Source organism: Carassius carassius, chromosome 28 (genome assembly GCF_963082965.1).
Source record: "Carassius carassius chromosome 28, fCarCar2.1, whole genome shotgun sequence".
NCBI lineage: Eukaryota > Metazoa > Chordata > Actinopteri > Cypriniformes > Cyprinidae > Carassius > Carassius carassius.
Window position 1 is genome coordinate 8,163,102 of NC_081782.1, and position 17,351 is coordinate 8,180,452.

Genomic DNA, 17,351 nt, shown 5'->3' on the forward strand with positions numbered 1-17,351 from the left:
CAGCTAGTCAAAGTTTGAAGATGGAGCTCAGAAACTAAACCTGGCTGCCATGTGGCAGTAAAAGTAAGAGAGACACCACTCATATCGCTTTCCAATGTGTTTTAATTTCATAGATAGGACTTCACAATTTACATAAATATAAATATATTATTAACCTTCTTATGATAGACACATACTGTGAGCAATTTTCATTCTTTTACCATGACACAGTCCTCTTTCAAACAACCTTACATTAAAAACAAATGGCTCTACTCTATGATAAAACAAAGAATATAAATTGGCTTGCGAGGTGCTCAATGTATATGGAACAGTTGTGTTTTTATGACTATGAATGCCTCAGAAAACATTTGTTTTTTTACAGAACATGAGTTATGTGATTGATTTGAATTGTAATTTTGCGACATATTACTTTGAATGTATACAATATAGTTAAGGCAGCTGTAAAACGCAACCACAGTTAGTTTCCATAAGCCATTTGGATAAATTTAATATTTATTTCAAGATGTTCTGGGCATCTTTCCAAGGTTTGGCAATGTAAAAACAACTACTTAATCATTCATACAAACCACTTTATCATCCCCGCCCATCCATTTTCGGGTTTCCATGTTCGAGTGTCTCTTTACATTGACAAAGTGATCACTGTTCCTCAAGCCAGGAAGGCTTGTCAGAACCCGGTGGCTTCAATTTCACGTTGAACTGTCTGAGAGTCTGTTCAAGTTGCTGCTGGTTTCCAGCGAAATACGCAGAGACAGCATTATGAAACAGTAGGAGCTGCTTGTGCATCACCTTAACCTGGAAAGTTAAAATATTAAAACTAAGTAATATTTGTGACTCATGAAATAAAAAAAGTTGATATCAACATGGTACCTTATTCTCCTCCAAAAATTTGAGCTTGACGCTGACATCACTGTGTAGTCGTTCATACTTGTCTTTATGGATTTGGTACTGCTGTTGAGCTATCTCAATGCGCACCATTGCTGCAGCGTCCCGCGGACCCACGCTCATCTCCTCCAGGTCAGTTCTATAGGCATCGAACTCCAGTCTGAAACATCAGTACTCATAAGTATAAGCTGATTCAATAAACCTACATAATCCTTGGATAAAATAAAGAAAAGAAATTCTCCTTGATATACAGGCTGCAAATCCCTTAAAGGGGTCATATGATGCGATTTCAATTATTCTTTTCTCTATGGAGTGTTACAAGCTCTTGGTGCATAAAGAAGATCTGTAAAGTTGCAAAGACTAAAGTCTCAAATCCAAAGAGATATTCTTTATCAAAGTTAAGAGTCAACCACACCCTTTGTACAATATGTATTTGTAATGGATGTTATGGTTTTTGTCTCATCGTGCCGGGACATGGCATCACAGTATGTTAAGGGGCATAACATTTCCGTCACAGGCTTGAGGTATTCGGCCAATCACAACACACTGGATAGTTGGCCAATTAGAGCACACCTCGTTTTTTAGAACGATGAGCTTTGTAAAAATAAATGGGTTTCAGAAAGGCGGGGCTTAGAGGAGAAACAATAAATGTACATTATGTGGAAAATAATGTTTTTTTAACCTTAAATTACATAAACATTTCATTACACCAAATACACAAAATAATGTTATTTTTAGCAACAGCATATGACCCCTTCAATATCATAGTTAGAGCTGTCAGACTTGTATGAGTTTTTCTGCTGGAAAACATAAAAGAGGATATTCTGATGAATCACAAGCTCTCAGTTTTGGCTATCATTTACTTATGTGTGGACCAAAAACGTGATTCATGTGGGGGGGGGCGGGTGAAGAAGACATGATGCAACAGACTGACAAACTCACTTGCAATACAAATTCCAGTGATTCGCTAATGTTAAATGATATTGAAATAAAAAAATACATTAACTTCTAAAGCCCTTTTTGTTATGATATACTTGTCTCCTGAAACAAATGTAAAAAGTCTTTGATCCATCCTCATTTGGGGGGTTCTTAGCTTAGCAAACAATTACATATACAGATTGAAAAAAATATATATATATATATATGTATATATAGCAGATATTACAAAAGTTACTTATGTAACATGTAACTCATTAATATCAAATGTTTGATACCTTGCATTCTCATACATCTTGATGGTCATGAGTGTGTCCTCCATGGTTTTGTTGACTAGTGTATTAATGCTGGACACAAAGAAATTGATGGCACCCAGGAGCGTCTCTCCATTCTTGCTTAGCAGTCTTTGCGTCTCTGCATTATAGCCAAACTCATCCTGGAAAAGTAAAAAATAAATACAAATAAATAAGGTTTAGGATAATGTTATTTATACTGCTATAAAACCATGAAATAGAGTAAAGGCATATTCATGTTATACAAAAATTTTGTGGAAACAAATATTTTCAGACATTTTGAGAAATGTATATGTATGTATATATGTAAGCTCAGTGTTGGGAAGGTTACTTTGGAAATGTTATAGGTTACAGATGACAAGTTACCCTATTTAAAATGTAATAGTAGTGTAACTTTTTTAATTACTTTAATAAAGTAATGTAACTAATTACTTTTGAGTACATTTTGATTACTTTTATAAATTTCTAATGAATGTTAATTTGCAACTGTTAATCATCTTCAACCATTTTACACCATGCAGGTTTAACCTTAACAGTAGTGCTGAATACTGTCAGACTTTCACCATCCTTCATCACTTAAATTAAGATGATCAAATTTGAAAACATCCACCACACAATCAGACTTTAGTACTGCCTTTTACTTAGAGATTGATCTGAAGTTCAAAGCAGATTTAAAATCAAAAGAAATAGTTTATAGATACTGTTTTTGAAACCAAATCTTTGCATAACTACAGGCATCTAACTGCATCTAACAATGGTTTGGGGAAAAATAGTTAATAAAAAAAATAAAAGCATATACATCAACTCAAATACGGTTATCTAATAAGCATGTGTCCTATTTTGTGTACTAAAATCCTGAAACATTGGTGTCTTTTTGAAACACTGCTGTCTCTTTGTATATGATATGATGATAGTTTCTCAAAATAAGTAAAAAATGCTCATGAAGTGACTGTTCTAGAGATTAATTTCCATGAGGGGCGGACTGGGAAAAAAAATAGGCTGGGAAATCTCACACTCATACACCCACAACCCATTCTGAAACATGGACAACCCTATTTTTTTTTTGGACCTGACATGAAAAAGATTTGAATCCTTAGGTTGGGGACTTGCAACGTAATTAAGAGTTCCCTCCTGAACTGCACCTTCACTTCCATTATCCACCCATCTCTCTCATGACTTTAATACTGAAGATTTTTATTTGACTTTTACCATGTTTTGTAAGTGCAATTTTGTTTTTTTGGCAAATGAATTTTTTTATTTTTACTACAAATTCCATAGTTAAACCACGGTTAGTGCCATACCATAGGCTACATTAATTTTCCTAAGGGTTGTGTTTTTGTATCCACTAGCTCCCCCTAAACCTATGATAAAATATGATGATTTGTTTGCTAACTTACTACTGCAACACTACAAAAGATAATAATGACGTCGTTTATACAGTATTTTGAGTGATTGCGAGCAATGTGCTGCTGCTGCTTGACTAAGTAAACAAAGACAAAACTACATTAGCATATTTACAGATGAAACTGACCTGCACCTGAAACCCTGAACAGAAGTGTCGCTTCTCTGCTCCAGCTGTGCGCTTACACAGTTCACTCGGGTCTCTCTCTCTCGCATTGATTACTCGGAGTCTGATCCAAACCGTTCGGCGGAGGCACAGAGAGTGCGCGAGCCCAACCATTGCCAGTCACGACTAACCGATTCATGATTTATTAGAGATTTAATTATCGAATGGCGGATTCGGAAATAATCGCTTTAATATATTCGGCCTGCAATTATACAATAACAATATTAAAGTAGAAGGCCAAATCGTCTGCCAGGCCACCGGGAATAGTCCCGGTTCTCCCGATGTCCAGTCAGCGCCTGATTTCCACAGACACGCAGAACGTGCAGGATTCATATTCAGTCTTTTTGCGGCTTAATATTCACAGACATCAGTCCATATCGGGTTTTGATTCAAGTGTACTGACCTACTTTTGATTTATTCGTCCAAAATGTGGCATATTGTGTTATAGGCTGAATTCCATTTTTATGACTGGATTCTACGAATGTGTTTTCCGCGTCTCGGAGATTATGGGCCATATGTCTTAGTGCAATTTGGGAAAGAAATAAGCTGTATGTGGATGTGTGTAAATATTCAAATGTTATCCTCTTTGTTATTGTTACAATTTTCATAAGTAACTGTAATTTAATTACTCATTTTTTCTTAGTAACTGATTACTGTTACATTTATTTTGTAATTAAATTACGTAACGCCGTTAGATGTAACTAGTTACTCCCCAACACTGTGTAAGCTGCAATGCAATGAAAGCAAAATCTACTCTAAATATAAATATATAATACAAGATACTGTTTTGGACAGTACTGTACGTCTTTTTTGACTTACTGAACTATCTACAAGGCAAAAAAGTGCTGGTAATTCTTTCGTTTGCAAAAACCATTTAAAATGGGACACTATGTTAAGATTCAGTGGCGATATGTAACCTAATGGCAAAAAATTATTAGTACCTGCAGTTCTGGTGATTTCTGGCTAAGATCAGCAAAGGTGTCTCCAAGAGCCTGTTGAGTCTGCACCATGTTGTAGAAGTGGCTGGTGAGCTCACGTGCTAGTCTCAGAATTTGCTCGTACTTCATCTTAGTCTCTCTTAGCACATCAATCTGAGCCTCAAGCTCCAGGTCCACCGTCTTTGTGCCACGACCGAAGCGCTCCGAAAACATCTGTTTTGTGCACTGGTGAAGAAGAGAAGGCAAGATACATATGAATCCCTACACAGTTTATCTTTATAAAGCCTAAATACTTACATAAAGCATTTAAAAAAATACTTGTGATCAGTAAGTAAATGAATAAATTAATACTTTTATGAAGCAAAGACAAGTTCGATTGCTCCAAGGTGACAGTAAAGACATTTATAATGATACAAATTTTTTTATTTTTATATATTTTCTAGTCAATGAAGGATCCTAAATGTAAATCACAATTTCTTAAAAATATAAAGCAGCACAATTGTTTTCACCATGAATGTTTCCTGAGAACCAAATCAGCATATTAGTATGAAGAATGGAGTAATGATTTTGAATATTCAGTTTTGTCATAACGGCAATATATAAATTTTAAAATCTGTTAAAGTAAAAATAAAAAATAAAAAACATTTAAAATTTTAATAACATTCCACAATAGTAAGTTTTTTTTATATACTGTATTTTTGAACAAATTCTGTCTCTGTGAACATTTAAAACATGAAATTACTGTACCTTGTACGTGTTAATGCTCCACTTTTTCACACTGTCAAATTTCTCAACAGCTACTCCTCTTGTGGCGTCCTCTGACATCATGGATGGGTTGCTGTTACTGTGGTGCATGCTGGGAGCTGAGAGTACAAAATGTTGGTACTTTTATTATAAATAGGGGACCATAACAAAATACACAATATAATTTCATTCTGGTTTTGAATAACACAACCCAGTTGTGTTGGCGCCGGTAATGTGAAATTGTGACTTGGCGCCGGTACAGGATGGCTGCCTCCGTGACGTGCTCTGCATATGTTTTTGTCTTTTTGTTAGTTTGTCCTGTCTTTAGTTATATTCCTGCAATCAGTTTCACCAGGGATGAACTGCTGAACATTCGGCAGAACGCACCACAAGATGTTTTTCCGGATTTCAATTATTCAGACGCTTTATTGAATATTGTTATCGGAGGAGCAGCGGCGCTGATCAAACGCTTCAGGACGCGCAGGCGGGGAATCCGAGCTGGCGCGCTCGTCAGACTCAGGAAGCGCGGATTTCGAACGCCGTTGCCTAGCATCCATCTGGCAAATCTACGCTCTCTACCCAACAAAACGGACGAACTGCTTCTGCTTTCTCAGACAAATAAGGATTTCACACACTCTGCTGCTCTGTGTTTCACGGAAACCTGGCTGAATGACGCCATACCGGACAGCGCGTTCCATCTGCCGGGCTTTCAGCTGTTTAGAGCGGATCGCGACGCAGAATCAACGGGGAAATCGCGCGGCGGCGGGACATGCTTTTACATCAATGAACGGTGGTGTACAGATGTAACCGTGTTAAAGAAGATGTGCTGTCCTGATCTAGAAATGCAGTTTGTCAACTGCAAGCCGTTCTATTCGCCGCGGGAGTTTCACTCGTTCATTCTGGTTAGTGTTTACATTCCTCCGCAAGCACAAGTAAATCTGGCTTTACAGAAACTCGCTGAGCAGATCACAGAGACAGAACAACAACACCCGGACTCTGTTTTAATCATTCTCGGGGACTTTAATAAAGCCAATCTCTCCCGTGAACTGCCAAAATACAGACAGCATGTTACCTGTCCCACCAGAGACAGTAATATACTGGATCACTGTTACACAACAATAAAGGATGCATATCACTCTGTTCCACGAGCAGCTTTGGGACGTTCTGATCACCTTCTGGTTCATCTTATACCGACCTACAGGCAGAAACTAAAATCAGCTAAACCTGTATTAAGGACTGTAAAAAGATGGACTAATGAAGCAGAGCAGGATTTACAATCTTGTTTTGACATCACTGATTGGAGTGTTTTTGAAGCTGCTGCCACCGATCTGGATGAACTCACAGAGACCGTAACATCATATATCAGTTTCTGTGAGGATATGTGTATTCCTACCAAGACTCAACTAAATTACAACAATGACAAACCGTGGTTCACTGCAAAACTCAGACAGCTCCGTCAGGCCAAAGAAGATGCTTACAGGAAGGGGGACAATGTCTTGTATAAACAGGCTAAATACACACTGGAAAAGGAGATCAGAGTGGCACAGATGAATTATTCTGAAAAAATAAGGACTCAGTTCACTTCGAACGACTCAGCATCAGTGTGGAAAAGTCTACAGAAGATCACCAATTACAAGACACCACCCCCCAGCACTGTGGAGAATCAACGACTGGCAGACGATCTGAACGAGTTTTACTGCAGGTTTGAAAGAACACCCATCACCTGCCCTGAACACCTCTCCACACACACCTCTCCACATCTAGTTTAAATCTAGATTAAAGACCCATCTCTTTAACCTGGCATACACATAACATACTAATATGCTTTTATTATCCAAATCCGTTAAAGGATTTTTAGGCTGCATTAATTAGGTAAACCGGAACCGGAAACACTTCCCATAACACCCTATGTACTTGCTACATCATTAGAAGAATGGCATCTACGCTAATATTTGTCTGCTTCTCTTTTGTTCCGAGGTCACCGTGGCCACCAGATCCAGTCTGTGTCCAGATCAGAGGGTCACTGCAGTCACCCGGATCCAGTATGTATCCAGACCAGATGCTGGATCAGCACCTAGAAAGGACCTCTACATCCCTGAAAGACAGCGGAGACCAGGACAACTAGAGCCCCAGATACAGATCCCCTGTAAAGACCTTGTCTCAAAGGAGCACCAAGACAAGACCACAGGAAACAGATGATTCTTCTGCACAATCTGACTTTGCTGCAGCCTGGAATTGAACTACTGGTTTCGTCTGGTCAGAGGAGAACTGGCCCCCCAACTGAGCCTGGTTTCTCCCAAGGTTTTTTTTCTCCATTCTGTCACCGATGGAGTTTCGGTTCCTTGCCGCTGTCGCCTCTGGCTTGCTTAGTTGGGGTCACTTCATCTACAGCGATATCGTCGACTTGATTGAAAATAAATGCACAGACACTATTTAATTGAACAGAGATGACATAACTGAATTCAATAATGAACTGCCTTAAACTATCATTTTTTCATTATTGACACTGTTTTCCTAATGAATGTTGTTCAGTTGCTTTGACGCAATGTATTTTGTTTAAAGCGCTATATAAATAAAGGTGACTTTGACTTTGACACAACCGTTCACACCATTAACAGCTCCTGCAACCCATCCTGAACACCTCTCCAATCAAGCACTCTCACCATTCACACCTCCTGCATCCCCCCTCTCCCCCACACCTGCAATACAGATCAGCGAGGATGCGGTGCGCCAGGTCTTCCGGAAGCAGAAAAGGAAAAAAGCACCAGGCCCAGATTGTGTTACACCAGCCTGTCTGAAATCCCGTGCTGACCAGCTGGCCCCCATCTTCACAAAGATCTTCAACAGATCGCTGGAGCTGTGCGAAGTCCCTTCATGCTTCAAACGCTCCACCATCATCCCCATCCCAAAGAAACCCAAAATTACAGGACTAAACGACTACAGGCCTGTGGCTCTAACGTCTGTGGTCATGGAGTCATTTGAAAAACTGGTGCTGGCCCACCTGAAGGACATCACTGGACTCTTGCTGGATCCTCTTCAGTTTGCCTACAGAGCAAACAGGTCTGTGGACGATGCAGTAAACATTTGGACTGCATTATGTTCTGCAACACCTAGACAGACCGGGAACCCATGTGAGGATCCTGGTTGTGGACTTCAGCTCGGCTTTTAACACGATCATGCCAAACCTCCTCCTGCCCAAACTAACTCAGCTCTCCGTGCCCACCTCCGTCTGTCAGTGGATCAACAGCTTCCTGACTGACAGGCAGCAGCTAGTGAGGCTGGGAAAATACACATCCAGCACCCATACAATCAGCACCGGAGCTCCCCAGGGCTGCGTTCTCTCCCCACTGCTCTTCTCCCTGTACACTAATGATTGCACATCTAAGGACCTCTCTGTCAAGCTCCTGAAGTTTGCAGACGACACCACACTCATCGTCCTCATTCAGGACGGTGACGAGTCTGCTTACAGGCAGGAGGTTAAAGAGCTGGCTGTCTGGTGCACTCTCAACAACCTGGAGCTTAACACGCTCAAAACAGTGGAGATGATTGTGGACTTCAGGAGAAACCCCCCTGCACTCCCCCCACTCACCATCATGAACAGCACTGTGACTGCAGTGGAGTCATTCAGGTTCCTGGGCACCACTATCTCTCAGGACCTGAAGTGGGACATTCACATTGACGCCATTGTGAAAAAGGCCCAGCAGAGGTTGTACTTCCTTCGCCAGCTGAGGAAGTTTAACCTGCCACAGGAGCTGCTGAAACAGTTCTACTCCACCATCATCGAATCCATCCTCTGCACTTCAGTAACTGTCTGGTTCAGCTCAGCTTCTAAATCTGACCTCAGAAGACTACAGAAGGTAGTCCGGACTGCTGAGCGAATCATCGGCTCAACTCTCCCATCTATTCAAGAACTGTACTTATCCAGAGTGAGCAAAAGGGCTGTTAAAATCACTCTGGACCCCTCACATCCAGCACACTCCCTCTTTGAACTGTTGCCATCTGGTCGACGCTAAAGAGCACTGAGCACCAGAACGACCAGACACAGGAACAGTTTCTTCCCTCAGGCAATCCATCTTATGAACAGCTGATACACACTGAACACACTACACTTTATATTTATATACACATACACTTAATTTATCTAACACACATACTTAGTATACACTTAAATTTTGCACATAATATACATGTACATACATAACTGCATTTTTGTAATATACCTGCCTACAATTGTCAATTTGTATATTGTCATTCCTTATCTACTTATTTGTATTTTTTGTATTTTTATATTCTTTTATTATGTGTTTTATGTTCTGTCGCTGTCATTCTGTTGTACTGCGGAGCTTCTGTCACGGAAACAAATTCCTCGTATGTGTAAACATACCTGGCAATAAAGCTCATTCTGATTCTGATTCTGATTGTGTCTATAAAGGTCACAACACTGACTTCATAGACATCTCATGTAATAGAAATTCTTTGCATAACCAGTCATCTTTAATTCCTCAGACTGGAAAATGAATCGGGACAAGAATAAAAGGTGTGATGACAATAAATGAGTAATGACTGATAATAATGGGCTGAAAATGTTTCTGGCATTGCCAGGAGGTGGTGGAGCCTCTGAGATACCTGGGTAATGTCCTGGCTGGTTTGCTATCCGACTGGAGGCTGAATGGCTGGGAGTGATGCCCCTGGATTTGGAGCGGATATCTGAAATGAATGAATAACAGTGGACGGGTGGAGGAATGGGATGGAGGTTTAGTTTAAGTGAAAGGCCATTAGGGAAATTGCAACATTTAGTGTTTTGTGGTAATACGGATGAGTAATGCACATGAACCAGGTGGTACGATGATTATTCTGTAGTGGAGATTTTAGTAAACATAATCAAATGCACAATGATTTCATAGACTGAATAATCAAAATTTATCAAAACAATAATAATATTGGTGATTATGATGTATGCATGAACCATTGTGATGTTTTAACAAAAATTAACAGTGGATGCTTAAAAGGAGAAGTTTTATTAAGGAGGTTTCTTTAGGACAAGGTGACCAAAAGATATGAAAATGGCGTCTTTATAAAATGGTTAGGTAATAAAAGTTAGAAGTAGAGGATGAAACGAATGAAAAACAAGACTGCTGCTAACAGACTGACTTCGTACAGTGATGGTCAGCATACATGTGTTAAAAGATTGCAGCATTTAAAAAATTAAAACAGTATATACAAACTACCATTGGTTGGCAAGATTTTTTTCCAATGTTTTTTCAAAATTTCTTATGATCACTGAGGCTGCATTTATTTGATCAAAAATACAGTAAAAACTGTTCTATTGTTAAATATTACGTACATTTACATTTAGTGTCACATATTTATAAAATTGAAACTTACACTTGTCGTCAGTTTTCAATATATAAATTCATATTCAACTTAACTGTTTTAATTACTTCACAAATTTCAGAGGAAAATAACAACATAAAGGCTCTTCTGATAAACTGACCAAACAGAATGGATATTCAAATGACAAAACATATCAAATAAATGTATATAATTTTTTTTTTTTTTAAATCCTCATGGACCGCCACTGACTGCGTCAGTTAGGTTTGTATTCTAGTATCTCTATTAGTGCTGTGTTAATGTGTTAAGGCCAGTCATGTTATTGAGCATAAAGAAACGCCATTAAAGGAATTATTGTGCATTCCACATATATATAAATCAGGCCACAAACATTTTTGTTACAAACATGTCTACAGTCAATTTAAAACAAACAAGAGGTTTATGTTGCATGAGCAAACATGCATCCACCATGCGACTGTCCTCAGCTCCCTGTAGAAAAAAGCCAAACGTTTGCTGTTAAAATGCTGACGAACACATTTTACACCAGGAGAGAGAGAGGATGCTGTAGGGACAAAGATTCTAAAATAAGATCTTCTGTCAAGTTAGCATGCATATACAATACACAGACACCTGGTTTGGGCGCGTTGCCACATCTTCTGTCAAAATACTCCGGGTTGAAACGTATAGCTGGTCCTAAACATATACGTCAGCAGAGATGTAAGCTGAACCTTGCCAGGAACATGACTTAGATGCTGCATCAGATCAGATCAGAATCGGACACTTGTCTTTACCTTTGATGGAACTGGTGGGTATGATGCCCTCCGCTGCCCCTCCGTAGCCTCCAGACACAATGCTGGTTTCATTCAGGTTTGGTCCAGACACCATCACCTGCTGCAAGTCCTGAATATGATGGGATTTAATATTACAGAATATTACAATCTCTAGCAAAGAGACAAAAAACACATTTACCACAAACCGGTCACACTAGGTGGGGAAAACACAAGTGGGTATCAAAAGTGAGGATGAAGCAGTATTATATTGGTACTATTTATATACTGTTATAATGTTTATAAATTGTTTTTATTAATATATTGGAATTTTTTGTATTTTCAGTTTTCATCTTCATTTTGCTTTTTCATTTTTTATGTGCTGCTGACACAACTAATAATATATATATATATATGTATATATATTCCTGATTAGCTTTAATTTATTATAGCTTTTCTGTTCATTTTGATTACATTTTATGTCATCTTGTTCATTTACCAACATTTATTTTGTAAGGTTTTAGTTTTAATCAACAATTAGAAGACTGGGATGATGACAAGAAGAAATAAGCACACAAAATTCTAAATTATCCTTTAAAAACCATTTCTAGTGTTCATATACTAGACTAAAAGCTTATTTTTACTTAAAAATACAGACTTATATTAATATTAAAGCCTTGCCTTTTTAAAACCTTTAAAAATGTGTCGATTCAAAAATCTATCAATCAACTAAACATTCTTAGTTCAAGGGAAATCCTATTAAGAAAAGTCGCTATAAAACATGCAAATTGATCTACTGTATTTGCATGACTGTTTTTCATGTCTCTTCTGTTCCAGTAAACAGCTCCTGTTTGTAATAATCCTACACCAACATTTGCCCAGCCCCCATGATAAGTCAATGACTACTATGTGTGCAACTATGCAAACCATCAACCACACTAAATCAAAGGGAAAGGGGCCCCAACGTACAGGGACACCCACAAACTCTCCCTCACCATGTTCACTGGCAGTGTGCCTACAATTTCATCTAAGCTCCCACCAATCTGTGCACCCTGTGACATGAAGAAACATAAAATGTGAAGACAGTGTCAAAAAAAGATGGTGAGACAGATAAATACAGAAGACAAAAATGTGCTGAAATAACGGAAAACAACAGAGTGGCACGACTTAAATTAACAGGGTGTATATTTACAACAGCTCATTAATGTGTGACTGAGCCAACCGTTCAAGGCCTCTCAGAGCCTGCCACACGATATCTACAGGAACACATTTCACATCGCATTCAGGTGTGGTTCATGGCATAACTGAATGGCAGGCCTGAAAATATGATGTTGATTTTCCTCAGGTTTGATGGACAGTGGATACTCACCTGCTCAAGACTGTCATCCTCAGCCGTCCTGCTGTCCCCATTACTGTTGATGGGGATTTCCATAGTGGCGGCTTTGCTCAGAATACTATCTGTCATGATAAATATCTGCAAGAAAAGACACATTGCAGATGAATACGACTGACAGACAGACAGACAGACAGACAGAGAGAGAGAGAGAGAGAGAGAGAGAGAGAGAGAGAGAGAGAGAGAGAGAGAGAGAGAGAGAGAGAGAGAGAGAGAGAGAGAGAGAGAGAGAGAGATAGCCCTAGATAAACACATAAATAAATATAGACAGATATAGAAGAAAGAATGAAAGACAGATAGGCAAAGTGAAACATAGACGTTTCACTAGGCTTATCTTTATACTGTATGATAAACAGTTATGTTTATCTGTCTATATTCTTGTCTATGACTATTTAGGCCTGTCTGTCTATCTATGATAAACAGACAGAAATATAGACAGATATAGAAGAAAGAAAGATGGACAGAGACAGATATTAAGAAAGAACGCAAAACAGATGGACAGATAGATAGAAAGAATTAAGAAAGACAGGTAGATAGATAGATAGATAGATAGATAGATAGATAGATAGATAGATTCAATTACAATAACTGGTTATATTCTTAATACACAATATATATATATATATATATATATATATATATATATATATATATATATATATATATATATATATAGAGAGAGAGAGAGAGAGAGAGAGAGAGAGAGAGAGAGAGAGAGAGAGATAGATATAGTAAATGGGTTTAATGAAGCATTATGCGTTGTAATATATAAGAAAATAATAGAAGAATATTAAATAAATTCACAATACCAAATACACAAAGGACGTTTCACCATAAAATCAATATTACATACATTACATGCTACAGGCCAGCCGTTTAACACTGGGCACGCAAAACCAGACAAGCAGATTATATACAGGCTTCGGTTGAAACTGTGCCCTGAACCGAAGGTGTCGGGACGGATTATACTCGGTACTACAGTCAGTGTGAACAGACGCCATGACGCGGTTCAGCCGGAGCAGCTACGTGTCACACCGGGACAGACACAAGAGAGGATGCTGGACCACGGATCCATCTGCTGCAGCTTTACTTGCCTGTTTGCCGTCTCAACCGCTGAACCGAACCGCCCGCACCGCATTTAAGATTATTCCATGATGACAATGCGATTTGTGTGTTTTTTTAATGGATGTCTGGAGGGCAAATAATCTCCACAGGCTCCTCTGTCAATCCTCTTGGTCGCTCGGTAACGCAAATCCTCTGTTCTCTCCAAACGGAAGTGACGACGTGACATTCTTCAGGGTTACTGCAGCGTCGCCGCATTACTTAGGAATAAACATCCGTGCCTTTATACATTTTCACACAAAATATATTCCAAATAGAAATAATAATTTGTGCAAAGGTTAAAAGTGATAACGTAGCTTTTGATTAATAGAGGTTTTCTGCTGTACTCAGTATAACCAGGAGGTGTCAGTATTATTTCAGAAATGTAAGCATCATTTGGACAGGGCTCTGGTGAATACTGTTGGATGAATAGCGCCAGTTGTTGTTGTTAACCCATTACTACTGTAACTGACTGAAAGCATTCTCTCTCAATAATTGGGCAAAATTATATGTATGCATATACACATACGTTACATATATTGATGTACTGTTCTTTGTACCATTTATTTATTTACATTTTAATTTATATAGCATCACATGAGGCACATTTTTAGGTACCTGACTTTTTTATGTTTGTTTTTACAGTTTTACATTTGATTGTGCATTTCTGCACTGGGCCAACAAAGTCTGATCCCCCACAAGACTACTACAGTATATGCATTAAATTTTAGTCTATGCACATGTCTCCTTTAATAAAGAGTAAAGATCTACATGCTTTTTATAAGTCTCTGCTATGAACCGAGTTGAGATCTGAGTTAATATAATTCTTTCAGACTTTTTCCAGAAGACAATATATCATAATATCTATGCTGATCATTTAAACAACAATTTTCTTTCTTTAAGAATAGGACACATGAGTATTGATGGTTTAGATAAATGTCTATTTTGTAATTCAAGATAGAATTTCTAAATCAAATTGGATAAATATACTTTACATACAGTACTGCCATTATTTAAAACTAATTGATTAAACCAAGTCCAGAAGCTGCATTGTTATACACATATATATGTGTGTGGTATTATTATCTATTATTATTATTTAAAAAAAAATCAATAATATGATTTAGAGGCCAAGCTGAAGACGGAAGGAACGATTACTGTCTTTTGGATTGGATTAGGTGTTAGCTGATGTGTAAAACGGCTCATATGCTTCACCTTTGCAAGCCAATATGCATCAAGCATGAGGAGGAAGTGCAAAATTGGAAAAGTGTGCTTTTGCTTGACCGTTCAAATGAACATCCTTTAACTTTTAACCTTTGACCTCAACATTCTTGTGAGTTCCTAAACTAACCACAGTTAAAAAACAGTTATTTTGCCCCTTTGCACAGGAAGACTTTGTCTGCCAAAGCAAAGTAGAGAAAATATCCAAATAAATGATCTCTATAACTGAATTTTGGGCGATGATTTGAAAAATATACATTACTAAAAATAATTTCTTGGACTTGGCAATCCATTAAATATCATAGAAATAAAATAACCTGTGGGCAAACAGGATCTTTAAAAGGTTATTCTGATTGGGTGATCTGCTATAATAGTGCTGGGTTCACCTGGGACCAATAAAGTTAATGTAATAGCAGTTATGGTTGTAATTCCAAGCACATACCTTATAGAAGTCGTGTCTTCACCACAAGCCTTCTGTTTAGAGCATTTTTGTTGTCTGGGAACCTTAGGTCAAATCTGACAGTGAGGCAGACCAAAACAGCCACCCACAGTAGATGTATTTGGATGCAAGTTTACTGGTACACATAAACTGAAAACAAGGCCTGTTAAATTTAAAGTCTCCAGGTTTGAATTCTTCACAAGGACATGCATTACAGAACCATTCCGTGCCTTCGAAAGCCCTGCAGCTTCCCACTCTTTTCCTCCCATTCAGTAAATATCCCGTCACGCTTTTAATGATCATTAAATGTGCCTCCAGATGTTGGTCAGCGGTTCATCCTCACACAGCCCTTTTTGAGTTCCTTGACTGCAATCAAGACACAGAGACAAGGACCTCAAAGCAAAGCAAGAAAGAAAACATGGCAACACACCATGCTCTAGATTTCTTGCCCGCTATGTCATTATTCCCAAGCAAAATAATTACAAACATTGCTCCGTGTTTACACCGTGTAGCATATGGACCTGGTCCTTTTATAGTTTTCGTAATGTGCCATTTCAAACAAACTGTCAACCTTTTTTCTTCTTGCTTGCTGTTGAATCAGGCTGAGTGCAATTCGTCATTGTTATGGATCCATGATATGCGTGACTGTGAACATCAAACACCAAAACTCTTCCTGAAAACACAAGGTGAAAAGAGAGAAACAACAACGTAATGCTTAGAAATCAGCACAACATTAAAAAGGAACAGTAAAAAGAAAGTCATTTATACTGACCCAAACCTGTACAGAATGCTGTTTTTCCCCCAATGTAAAAATTAAATTAAATTAAATTAAATTAATAATGATTGCCAGTTAGGCGTCACTTCATGCAATCTCACCTTAAAGGGATACTCCACCCCAGAACTTAATTATGAACAAAAATTATGAAAAGCATCGTCAGAATAGTCCATCTGCCATCAGTGGTTCAACTATAAAGTTATGAAGCAATGAGAATACTTTTTGTACGTGAAAAAAACAAAAATACCGACTTTATTCAACAATTCCTCTCCTTCTGTCTCTCCCCACATCACCGTAGCACCATTTTGGAGAATATGAGCTGACGCAAGCGGCATACGCTATACTGTGTCAGCCGAGCCACAAGGATATGTTTTCTGCATGTATTTATGCTTTGGTTTGAAAGAAAACAGTGCATCAGTGCAGCGCGGCTGACACAGAAGTGCGTTCGCCTCCTACGTTCAGCTCATATTTTCTCCAAAATGGCGCTACGGTGATGTGGGGAGAGACAGAAGACGAATTGCTGGATAAAGTCGTTATTTCTGTTTTCTTTGTGTACAGAAAGTATTCTTTATGATATTACGGTTGAACCACTGATGGCAGATGGACTATTCTGACGATGGAACGATTTGGGGGTAAGTGATTAATGACAAAATTTTCTTGTGACTATAGTAGCTGAATTAAGAATCAATGCTGATTTTCCATCTTGCAAATTCTCTTAAGAGGAAAGATCACTTTGAAATTTGAAGAGCAAAGGCAATTTTCAGAGCAGCTGTTCTCTCTTTCAGATCTTGGCGAAAAATGACAGTGATGTTATTTTCCATGTCGGCTATCAACTATATTTCAGGGCTAAATTGGGTGGATTTCAGCAGAGGTGGGTAGTAACGAGTTACATTTACTTCGTTACATTTACTTGAGTAATTTTTTGGGGTAACGAATACTTTTCGGAGTATATTTAAAGATGGGT

General features: G+C 38.3%; 1 protein-coding gene across 6 annotated transcripts; it reads right to left on the reverse strand.

Moving 5' to 3' along the window:
- Window positions 1-84: 84 nt before the first annotated feature.
- Window positions 85-12,953, reverse strand: LOC132107849 (arfaptin-2-like). Of its 6 annotated transcripts, XM_059514144.1 has the most exons (10): window positions 12,828-12,952; window positions 12,454-12,510; window positions 11,483-11,591; window positions 11,322-11,384; window positions 9,987-10,067; window positions 5,364-5,479; window positions 4,620-4,841; window positions 2,097-2,254; window positions 868-1,042; window positions 85-792 (listed from the first exon to the last, which is right to left on the reverse strand). In XM_059514144.1, exons 1-10 carry the CDS (start codon window positions 12,948-12,950, stop codon window positions 637-639), a joined length of 1,260 nt encoding a protein of 419 aa, XP_059370127.1. In that variant the 5' UTR covers window positions 12,951-12,952; the 3' UTR covers window positions 85-636. The 6 variants fall into 6 exon arrangements, with proteins under 6 accessions (XP_059370127.1, XP_059370128.1, XP_059370130.1 ...); XM_059514145.1 differs by lacking the exon at window positions 12,454-12,510 and having other exon boundaries at window positions 12,828-12,953; XM_059514147.1 differs by lacking the exon at window positions 11,322-11,384.
- Between the last annotated feature and the right edge of the window lie 4,398 nt (window positions 12,954-17,351).